At 51.5% G+C, this 11,128-nt stretch overlaps 1 protein-coding gene across 3 annotated transcripts; it reads right to left on the bottom strand.

Annotated features, from left to right (window-relative positions):
• Positions 1–197: 197 nt before the first annotated feature.
• On the bottom strand, positions 198–8,581 carry AP5Z1 (adaptor related protein complex 5 subunit zeta 1). Of its 3 annotated transcripts, none has more exons than XM_027889444.1 (17): positions 8,473–8,581; positions 8,167–8,304; positions 7,605–7,791; positions 6,697–6,841; positions 6,286–6,398; positions 5,537–5,705; positions 4,699–4,839; positions 4,281–4,318; positions 4,039–4,201; positions 3,592–3,770; positions 2,952–3,094; positions 2,462–2,611; positions 2,134–2,245; positions 1,632–1,729; positions 1,284–1,416; positions 893–1,107; positions 198–605 (listed from the first exon to the last, which is right to left on the bottom strand). In XM_027889444.1, the coding sequence occupies exons 1-17, from the start codon at positions 8,511–8,513 to the stop codon at positions 335–337; spliced, it is 2,436 nt and encodes an 811-aa protein (XP_027745245.1). In that variant the 5' UTR covers positions 8,514–8,581; the 3' UTR covers positions 198–334. The 3 variants fall into 3 exon arrangements, with proteins under 3 accessions (XP_027745245.1, XP_027745246.1, XP_027745247.1); XM_027889445.1 differs by having other exon boundaries at positions 4,699–4,827; XM_027889446.1 differs by lacking the exon at positions 3,592–3,770 and having other exon boundaries at positions 2,952–3,024.
• Positions 8,582–11,128: the final 2,547 nt, after the last annotated feature.

The following is an 11,128-nucleotide window of genomic DNA, read 5'->3' as shown; positions in this document are numbered from 1 at the left end:
AGGCAGAGGAAGGGAGGGAAGAAGTACAACTCCAAAGGGGCACAGCGTGCTGGCAGGGTGTTAATGCATTCATTCACTCTGTTGCCACATTCACACAAACCCACTGATATTTTCAATGCATACTGGCCAGGGAGGGATAAGACAAGCTTAGGAGATAAAAAAGCAACAGACGCTGGGACACAGAAATACAAAGAACCTCAGAGCAGAAGAGCAGCCTCAGCTCTACTTATTCCTGTTTTCTGTTTCATTTGCAATCATTTGTTCCTCATTTCCAGCTAAGATCAGCCCTGAGTGTCAGCAGTGTCCAGTGAGTTACTCCAGAAACCTCCTGCCCTCACACTGGCATGCAGCCAGGAGCTGGCTCCAGGAGCTGGGTGACCATCCTCAGGGCCAAAGGGAGGGAGTCATTCACCTCTCTCTGAAGCCGTGTGCTGGCCACATCCATGGGGGGCGTGAACACAAACTGAGCCACGCTGGGCATCTTCAGCAGGTTCATGAGCTCAGTTGCCCGAATAAGGATCTCCTCCAGGTCCTCCTCGCAGTAAACAGAGGTGACGGCGGGGCTCTGCACAAATGTCCTCATCTTGGACAGGAACATGGACACTCTGCAGGACAGAAGGATGCAGACATCAGCTGGCAGGACCTTTACACCCAGCCAGGTCACTACTTAAGCCTGTGAATGCCCACAGACTAGTGCAGTTGAACATCAGGTGACAGAGCATTAGCCAGCAGATGAATCCCACTTCCCCAAACTGTGCCCCTCTACAGCTTATCTCCTCCGTCCTGTTTCAGTTCCAGGTCCCATCAGTTGACAAACTCAGTTATTTATCACTAGCAAACCCAAGCCTGGACTCATGAGATCTGCACGTTTCAACCCTTTGCCCATCCTCACCTGGGGATCAAGTCCTGGCTGCGGGCTGCCAGCTTGGTCAGGGTGGCCATGAGGACGCTGATGGCACGGGGGGCACAGCTGGGGGTGCTGGCCAGAGGCCGGAGCTGGGTGATCTCAAACAGCACGGCCTCCAGGGCCTCAAAGAACCGCGTGATCTGCTCCACAGTGCAGCGCTTGTCGTAGGACACCGACAGGTACTCCCCGACAGCCCAGACCTGGGGCAAAGGCAGATGTGCTCAGGGCAAGCATAAGCAGAGGGAATCAAGTAACTTTAAGGGAACAGAAAATCAGGTTAGCTAATGCTCTAGGAGAGAGGAGGAAAGGGAATGTGACCGCCAGATTGCACCGTAGTTGGAGCAGCCTGTGGCAGCAGCAGACGGGCCCCACTCACCACGTGGGTGAAGATGGGCTCCTTGCTCTGGATGTTGCTGACTGCTCCTGAGAATTCCAGAATCTCTGTGGACAGTTCCACGATGAGCGCAGGGCGCAGCTTGCAGAGCATGGCCAGCTGTGAGCTCAGCACCCTGGGGCAGAGCAAGGTGGTCATCACCCATCCGGGGAGGGGCTGGCAGCACCCAGCCACTGGCACAGCGCTGTGGCCCCCAGGGTGTTCCTGTTTTTCACCCTCCAAAGATGTGTCACATCAGGGACTGGGCCACAACTGACAAGGCTCCTGGGCTGCCAGGCTGCAGCCAGTGGAAGGGCTGGGAGCTTGGCTGGGCCTCCTGTCCCATCTCACCTGTACACGTCATCTTTGAACGCTGGGATCTCGTAGAGCTGGTCGCTCCTCTGCAGCAGCAGCACCACCAGCTGGTTTATCAGACACCCATCTGCAAACTGAAAACCAGCCCTTGCTTTCAGCAAGGGCTGAAACAAGCGACTTCTGGCAGCCAAATCCCAAACTACCCAGCCAGGTAAGACAGCTGGCAGAGCAACTGCCTGATCTAGCAGGAGGGGAGCAGAGCACAAAGCAGCTGTCAGGCACTCTGCTCTCACCCCTCTTCTTCACAGCTGGCTGAGAGCACAGAGTGAACCTGACACTGCACCACGGAGCTTTTCTGCTTCTCTGCATGAAGTGGCCAGCTCAGTGGTGGTTCATGCCAGCATCAAACCCACCCTCCCCCGGTGCAGCCCTCTCTTGAAGCTGCAGCATCTTAATAATTTTGCTTCTATGACTGCTCTTCACATAACGAGAGGCCCCCGTGGCACAAGTGGGAGGCAACCTCCCCCGAAGGACCTACCTCTGCCACCACCCCGAAAAAGAGCTCCAGTAAGACAGGGACAGTCTCTGCACACTGCACCACCCTTGGGTTGCCAGCCAGGGATCCCAGCAGCTGCCGGAGTGGGATCAGACTGTGGGCAAGAGAAGAGTTACTGCTGAAAGCTTGTTCCCAGCTACTCTCCTGGCTGCCCTTCCCTATCCCCCACATGGCCTCTGAGTGCTGGCAAAGCGGACATAGGGAAATCCACCTCACCCCAGCCCCAGAGTGCCTGTGCCTTTCCCAGTAATGCCAGTGCTGCCTCCCAGAGCTGAAGGGCTGAGCCACACCCTGGTGGGCAGGCTTTCACCTCTCCGGGGCGTCCTCGGGAGCAGATCTGCTGCGGAGAAGATGCTGGAATGTGCTCTTGTAGAGGGGATGACGAAAGGCTTCCAGGCAGGTGGCTGGTTTCACAGCTGGGTCACTTGTGGCCTTCTCAGAGGTAGGAAGAGCAGCTGCCCTGGCAGAAAACACACAGAGAACGTGCTGCATTATGAGAATGGGACAGGACACAGCTGGAATCGTGAACACTGAACAACTGACAGCAAATTCGTTAGTCCAGGCTGTCTGGAAGACAATCAGGATGACAGAAAATTATGAGCTCAGACCCTCCCCATGATCAGGCAACAGTTCCAGAACTTGCTTCTGTATCACTCCTGGGAAAGGGAAAAATAGCACTCTGCACCCTCAGTCATCCAAGCAGCAGCCACAGGAAGGCTGAGGCTCAGAGAAGAGTGTACTGGGCTGTGGTCAATGTCAAGACCCTGATGAGCAAGTGAGAAAAATGGAAGGTGCATTACCTGAGCTGGATGTCCAGAGCTGCTGTTAGACAGGGCAGGTCAAGCAGCAAATGGAAGATCTCAATGGCTGTGCCTGCATCCAGCAGAAATGGGAGAAGGTCCACAAACTCTGAGATAAGGGGTGGGCTGTTCCACGCCAGGAACTGCAAGGAACAACCACAAACTGCTGCACTGTCCCTGTTACTCCACCACACACTCAGACAATTCCATGCTGTGACAAGGGATGGGGAAGGGAAAACCACTTCTGAAAAGCAAAACCAGAAATCTGAGAGTTTGGTCAAAACCCAGGAGGCTGCTGGAAGCTCAGCACAGGCCTCTGGCAGCTGCTTCAGTGGCTGGTAAGCAGCAACTTATAAAACTTTTCCAGAAACAAAGTGCTGTGTCCTGCGTTCCCTGTGCTTCCCAACCCACTAGCAGTCCTGCTACCACAGACTCTCCCCTCCTGGCAGTGCCAAACACACCCAGAACCCTCTTCCCTCTTAAAACTCTCAGGTCCTTTTATAACAGTCCTTCTTGCCTGTGCTTTCCCTGGCACTGACATGGAGGCACACTGAGGGCTCTGGGGTGCAAACAGGAAGTTCTGGGGCATGAAAAGGAATGTGAAACAGGCTCTCCCCTCTGCTGCTCCAGCAAGTTGTACCTTGAAGAGATTTGGGAAGCTCTGCCTGAATATGCCAGAGGTGTCCGTGAAGAGCTGGTTGTTGTCTTTGCAGAACTGGATGAATTCAAAGGCCAGTGATGAGTTGTGGAAGAGCTGGGCCGGGATATCAGTGAACAAGTGTTTGTAGATTGCATCCAAATCCACAGCTGCCAGTTTGCCTGTGAGGAAACAACACACTGCTGAGCACAGCCCACCCAGCAGCCCTGCCAACACAGGCTCCAGGGCTAATCTAGATCTGGATTATGTTTTTCTAAAGAGCATGGGACCCCTCATCTCCTGGGTCTCCTGGAGTGGGATCATCCATCCCAGAGTACAGCCAAGGTAGAATTAGCCATCTCTGGCAGCCAGCAAACTGTCTGGACAAAAGGCTGTGCTGGAGCATGCAAGACTAGACTGCGGATGAGGGAGGGGGAGCTGATGACTTACTGTGGTTCAGGAAGAACTGGGCAATGGGCAGCAGTGCCCTGGCATAAGTGGCATCCCCACAAATCCTGCCGTGCAGGATTTTCAGGGAGGAGAGAGCGCGGTGCACGTAGGAGGAGTCCTGCTTGCAGATGATGTCCATGATTGCCACTGCCTCAATGAGACACTGCAGGAGAGCAGAGAGTCACACTGGAGTAGGGGAAGCCACAACTCCCGGAGTTTCAGTCTCACATCTGTGTACTTACAGCTTTCTGCAGGTCTCCATCATCTTTCTTCAGGGGTCCTGCCAGAGAAAGGAGTCCAAGTTATGCTTTGAGCCCAAATAGGAACAGTAGATGGGCAGTTTGAGCACTGACTCCAATTTCAGGACAGGCAGGAACACATACTGATCCCGATTCCAGGCTAATGACAAACAAGTTTCACAGCCTCCCCCTGCAAATCAAATGGAGGAGGCAGAACATGGCCATTGCCTCCAAATCCCTCCCAACACCCCAGCTCAGGGCTGGTCAATGACTTGCACCAGCAGCTGCAGCAGGTCCTACCCTTAGAGCCTGACTGTGGACTCCAGGGAATGAGATCCCAGCCCCAAACATGCAGTGAGCCAGAAGTGTTTCCAAGAACACTGCCAGGAGAGCTCCAGGGAGGGTTCATGGCAAGACTCACGCCGGGTGCTCTGCTCAGTCAGCCGCTGGCAGTACTCGAAGGCTTTCTCCCGCAGATGCTCCTTCGGGGGAAGGAGGCGACTGGAGCTGGATGTAGTTGAGATGATGGATGTAACAGACCTGTCCCCTCCTGGTTTGTCATCTACAGAATAAAGATTACATGTGTCAGCTCCTGCTGACATCCTGGGCGATGTAGCCCCCACAGTGGCCCAACAACAGCACAGGAGCTGACTGTCCCCAGTGCAGTGTGAGAAACAGGAGGACAGGGGAGAAGGAAATGTTACGAGAACACTAAGGAGATGCTGTCTCCCACCACCCCAGCCCTTCTTTCTTAGGGAGCCATGGGGCTTTGTCTGAAAGCAGGGAACTCACTAAAAGAGTAACTCCTCACGTAAGGCTCACTAAGCATCAGTCAGCAGGCTTTGTGATACTCCTCCCAGAAGTCTCCCTGCTCCTAGTCCAAGATCTCTGAACTCTTGCCCAAATTCCTGCCACTGAGAACCACAGAATGGTTTGGATTGGAATGGACCCTAAAGATCATCTAGTTCTAACCCCTTGCCAGGGACACCTTCCACTAGACCAGGTTCTTCCAAGCCCCATCCAACCTGTCCTTGAACACTTCCAAGGAAGGGGCAGCCACAGCTTCTCTGGGCAACCTGTGCCAGGGCCTCACCACTCTCACAGGGAAGAATTCTTCCTAATATTTAAACTAACCTACTCTCGCTTTGAAGCAGAGGAGGTTGCTGGTTGCTGGTACAGCCACCTCACATGACATCTCAGAGCACACACCCCTCTTTGGGGCTGCAACTCACCCTGGCCTTCAGACCTTCAGTCCATACCTGGATTAGGGGCCTTCCCCTCCTGGCCCCCATAGCACAGCAGCCAGTTCCTCAGCATGGAGAAGGCCTGCACGTTGAGCCACTGGTCCTGTGTGTAGTGCTGGCCCACTGAGAGCACTGTGAAGAAGTCTGTGGCAATGGCACCATCCACCTCTGTGACAGGAGCAGGCTGAGGGAAAAGATGCAGGTCAGACCCTGAGGGAAAGGCTGGATGGGAATGCAGTGAAAACCCAACCGAGCCCATGGAGATAAGTAGCCCTCGTTTAGGGTCCTGCAAGAGGGCAGGCATCAGACAGAGAAAAGGCAACTGTGTTGGATCCTCCAAACTTTACTATTCTCTCTGACACTGGCCTCATTTGCAATCACCTTTTACTCTGAGGTACGTGGGCACTAACACTCTTCCCTTAAAACTGCTTCAAGGATTTAGGCTGGATATTAGGAAGAAATTGTTTACAGACAGTGAATCAGCTCTTGGAATGGGCTGTTCAGGGAGGGGGTGAATTCACCGTCCCTGGAGGTGTTTAAGATGAGACTGGATGTGGCACTTAGTGCCATGGTCTGATAACCACAGCAGTGTTGGATCAAGGGTTGGAATTGATGACCTCAGAGGTCTTTTCCAACCCAGTTGATTCTACGATTCTATGATTAAAGTTCTGGCTCTACAGCAGAACTTTTAGATCTTGGAGCTATAAATCCCCTTGCTTTGCTTTCCTGCCCCTGTGAGGTGACCACGGCAACTCAGCACTCACCTGTTTGGTTCTGGGACTGGAGAAGAAACCTCCCAAGGGCTGAGCGACTCCTTGTTGAGTACTGGCATACCTCAGCCAGCCAGCCAGCCTTCTACTGACAGCATCTGTCTGCTCTGTGCAAGGAAAGTCACAGGGTCATTGCCAGACTGGGCAGAGAAGCAGCCTCTGCACCCCTGTTAACTCTATTTTTCTCCAGCCTCGATCCCTGTGTCTCTGATCCAGCAGTCTGTAAAGGAACTGGCATGCCAGGGCTGGATGCCCTGTACTCCTCATCCTGCCTCAGAGTCAGGGAGCGAGTTCACTTTCCTTGTGGCCCAGACATCACTTTCGACAGCAGTTTCTAACCAAAGCCTTCTGATCACTACACAGATCACAGCCAGGTGGCAATCTCAGCCCTTCCTAAATATTTACCTTCAGTTAGAGATTCTGGTGAGAGACTGATGACATTTGCCAGGACAGGGAGGAGGACCAGAGCACTCTGACCCTCGGGCAATCTTCCTTCAAGGACTTTCACAACTCGCTGCCCCACAGCAGCCACTTCACCCTTCTTATTTCCCTTAAAAATAAAGCAGAGGTAAAGCTGGGCAGACAATCTACCAGTGCTAGAGCCCAACACCGTGCAATCTCTTCCATCAGGCATCAGCACAAAAGTCAAACCAAAAAGGACTCACAGCACTAGCTAGGAGACATTTCTAAACATACAGTAAAACTCATGAAAATGAGAAGTTTCAGAAAAATATTTTAACAGGTACAATAACAGTAAAAGGAGTAGGGGAAAAACAAGAAGTTTCCAGCTTATTCCTCAGGCAGCACTGAGAACAGGAAAATCCTCATGTTTTCTTCTCCTTGGAGAATCTGGATCTTTGCAGTGTCATTCACATTTACAGCCCTACATGTTTTATAGATTCTGTGTGTATTTTTTTATATTTGGACATGAAAGCCAGTGTCATAAAAAGGAGTAGTAAATTCACTCTAAAATCTTTTGCTCCCCTGGTTCAAGCAGGCCTGATCTGAAATCTACTTCAGCAGCCAGCACTAAAGGGTTCCTTTGTGTTTCCAGGGCATCAGTTTCTAAACATTACAGTTTTAAGCAGTTTTTCTTATCAAATGCTAAACACAAAAAAAGCTGCTATTTTCCCCTATGCAAAGCAGAATAATGGGGTTCCTTAAATGAATATGGTACTGCTTCTGGTTTTTCCTATATACTCTCAATTGATTTTTACTCTCCTTGAGCTCAGGGAGGAGCTTGGTGACAGGGAACAATCAAAAAGCAAATCCATATTGACAAGGGAAGATTTGTGACTTGACAGGTCATTTACCTGAGCCAGAAGGACGGAGGACACCAGGCTCAAGAGCTTTGTATCCTGAATCTCATCACAGCAGAGGATCAGATCATTGCAAGGTGACATCTCTCTCAGGATGGCAGCACATAACACCTGAACCTGCTCAGGGCTTTTGGGCGAGCACAGCACTGTCTGCAAGAGCTCCACAAACCTGCCATCCAGCCTGCAAGAGCCACAGCAAAGCATCACTGCCAGGCAAGAAAAGATTCAGATGATTATTTCCTGCGTGTTTTTGGCTTGGGGATGATCCCCCCTTGACAGTGACTGATGTCATCTTATCACCTCCACTTCTGAATGCTGTTCCTCTTGACAGAGAGCTCAGTGACACCAACACTTGTTACTCCCCCTGCAAAAGGAGGCAGGCAGCTTGTGCTCAGCAAGGGGTGGTGGGGGGGGGGGAAGGCAAAGAGGGGCTTATTGTTGATATCGAACTCAGGGTTTCAAAAAAACAGGGCGCTTTTTTTTTTTTTTGAAAGCGCTAACCCACCCCCTTCCTTTTATTTGTTGGGGTTAAGAAAGCAGCCGCTCGCTCACTCACCTGCGGGGGTACTTGGTGGCGGCCACGGTGAGGTGCAGCCTCCGCAGCCCCTCCGCGGCCTCGGGGCCCGGCTCGGGGCCCTGCAGGAGGGCGGACACGCGGCCGACGAACCTCCGCAGCTCCTCCTCATGGATCTCCCTGCCGGGGGAGAGGGAGGACGGCGGCTCTCAGGACCCTGGACCCGCAATTCCCCCACTCCCCCCCCCGGGCCCGGCTGCTCCCTCAGCGCCGCGCCCGCCAGGACCCCGGCGGGCCCCGAGGGGTCTCTCCGGCGGTCCCCCGGCCCCCCGGGGATCCCCAGCGCACCTCGCCTGCCTGAGGAAACTCTCGGCCGCCGCCGAGAACATCCCGCACCCCGCACCCGGCCCCGCGCCCCGGTGCGCCCACAAAGCGGCCCCCCATGGCCGGCCGGTCCGCCGGGGCCGCCTCCGGGGGAAAGCGGCGGCTGCTGCACGAAGGTTCCGCCCCGGCGGGGCTGGGCCGCGTCCAGACCGCACAGAGGAGGGGTAATGCCAAAATTATCTCCCCCGGAGATCACGGACTATTTCCAGGTGCTGCTGCTGTTACTGTCCACCTCAGGAGTCAGCGGGGAAGTTCGGTTCCGAGGCCATGGCGCGTGGCATGAAGGGAGCAGCTCTGGGGGCTGAGACCTGTGGAAAACATCATCACATGGCAGAGATGCCAGAGCTGGGTTTTCTAAGGAAGTGGTGGTAAACATATCAGCCTTTCTTGCAACCTGTTCACAAAACGGTGTTTTCCAAAACTGGCAGATGTTAAAAATAGCTGCTCAGCAGGCAGGTCTCCAGCACTTCCAAAAGGTTAAAAATCCATTAGTATTTCCCCATCAGTCTCATCTCTCCTGAGGACTAACGAGGCAGAAGCTCTCACCACCATGCTGAGCATCCCCTGCGAGGAGGAAAAGGTGTCAGGGAGGAAAGGCTGGCACTTTGCCCTTGGGTACTTCCCTGCCCTGCGCCCTCCAGGCATTAGCGTTCATTAACAGCATTCCTGGGCAATTAGCCAGCAGAGCAGCAGCTCCCCTTTGCCCTGGGAAGACCAGCAGCATCCGTCACCCCAGCTGGAACAGCCAGAGCTGGAGGAGAGGGGAGCAAGGAAGAGCATTCAGTTTTTCCTATGCACCCTTTCTCCTGACTGGGTCAGAAAATACCCAATGCACATGGGGAACCAAAGACAGGACAATTTTAAAAGATGCTCCCCAAAAACGGCTCTGCTGAACATCTTAGCTCACTGTGTACTATGTTATTATTTTTTATTTAGCTAGTCAATCAAAAAAAAAAAAAAAAAAAAAAATCCTTCCAGTGCCTGAAGGGAGACTACAAAAAAAGATGGAGAGAAATTTTTTACAAGGGACATGACAATGGGGGAACGGCTTCAAACTGACAGAGGGCAGGGTTAGATGGGATATTGGGAAGAAATTTTTCCCTGTGAGGGCGGGGAGGCCCTGGCACAGGATGCCCAGAGAAGCTGTGGCTGCCCCATCCCTGGAAGTGTCCAAGGCCAGGCTGTACTGAGCTCTGAGCAACCAGGTCTAGTGGAAGGTGTTCCTGCCCATGGCAGGGGGTGGAAATGGATAATTTTTAAGGTCCCTTCCAACCCAAATCATACTGTGATTCTATGAATTACAGTTACTTTATGTCAACCGAGGTCTTAAAAGACATTCCTATTTAATTCTGGAGCTCAGAATGTTTAGTCAAAACAAACCCAGAATTTAAACTGTAGCTGCATTAGGAGGACAAGGGAGGAAAAGCCCAACTATAAGGCAGATGTTTTCTGACCTCATATGCTTACACGAAACCATTATTATGAGTTAGAGGGGAATACACTGAAATAGCTTATCTTTCAGAATAACAATGTTTCACTTCATGACAAAAGCTGGAGCTGGAGGAATAGTTTATAACCCCCAGGGGAAGCATTACAGATCTCAAACACACGTACATTATGTTCACTCAGCTGCGAGCCAACAGCTGCCCAAATAACTGCCAAGGGATCAAAAGTCTGTGAACTCTGGAACAGTGCAAGGTGTGCAGATAAATACTTACTTCCTACATAAAAGGAAAAAATATCAAACACACTGTCCCCTTACACCGTGAGAACAACCCAAACTGCTGCAGGAAACTCACTCCCCACTATGATACCACACTGGAAAGGTTCAAGTCTGTCACCCCAAAGCAGCAAAGCAATTTCAGGGCATTTTCTCTTTCATATATAATTTTATTTCTGGTTATAGAAACAAATGCTAAGAGGAGAAGCAACATTCCCCAACCACATACATCAAATTAAGGTAACAGAACAGTTAAAATAAATGAAAAAAAAAAAAGTAAAAATTTAAACTTTGTTATAGCTTTAAAATATTAACGTTCTCGATACATTAGAAATCACATTCAGATCTCAAATTACTTAAAAAAATGTATGGCTCCATATTAAAAAAAAAAAAAACAAAACACAAACAAACAAGCAAACAAAACCACTGTATCCCATTTGATGTGGAAATGCAGGTCCTGCTCCTTGGATGCAGGATCCCACCCTCGTGGGAGCCACGGTCTGCCTGTGCAGTTGAGCATCTCACAGGAGCAGTGCTGCAACATGGCCAGAGAAAGAAGATGAACTTCACATCCACTGCCCCACATGGAGCTTCCCCCTTGGGATACACACCTGCTTTGTAAAAAGCACTGATAACGAAAACAAGTCACAAAAAATACTTTTGATATCAGCTGTATTAAAAAAAAAAAAAAACAACCCCACAAACCCCAGAACATCTGGCTGGAGGTGTCTTGCACAGGTAACACCAGGAACTGAAATGCAAGCATGGCTTTAGTTGCCCCTTCCATCATCATCTTTAAAATAAGTGCCAAACCGAGGGAAAAGGGGTAAGGCTGGCCCAGGTCTCTGTAGCAAACCCTTCTGTCAAGCCATTGAGGTATTTCAGGTTCTCCTCTCAGCC

This window comes from Empidonax traillii, unplaced genomic scaffold (genome assembly GCF_003031625.1).
Source record: "Empidonax traillii isolate 1590-97213 ecotype Southwest subspecies unplaced genomic scaffold, ASM303162v1 scaffold263:size1499331, whole genome shotgun sequence".
Classification (NCBI taxonomy): domain Eukaryota; kingdom Metazoa; phylum Chordata; class Aves; order Passeriformes; family Tyrannidae; genus Empidonax; species Empidonax traillii.
The sequence above is the reverse complement of the archived record's forward strand: the minus strand, read 5'-3'. Positions and strand labels throughout refer to the sequence as shown.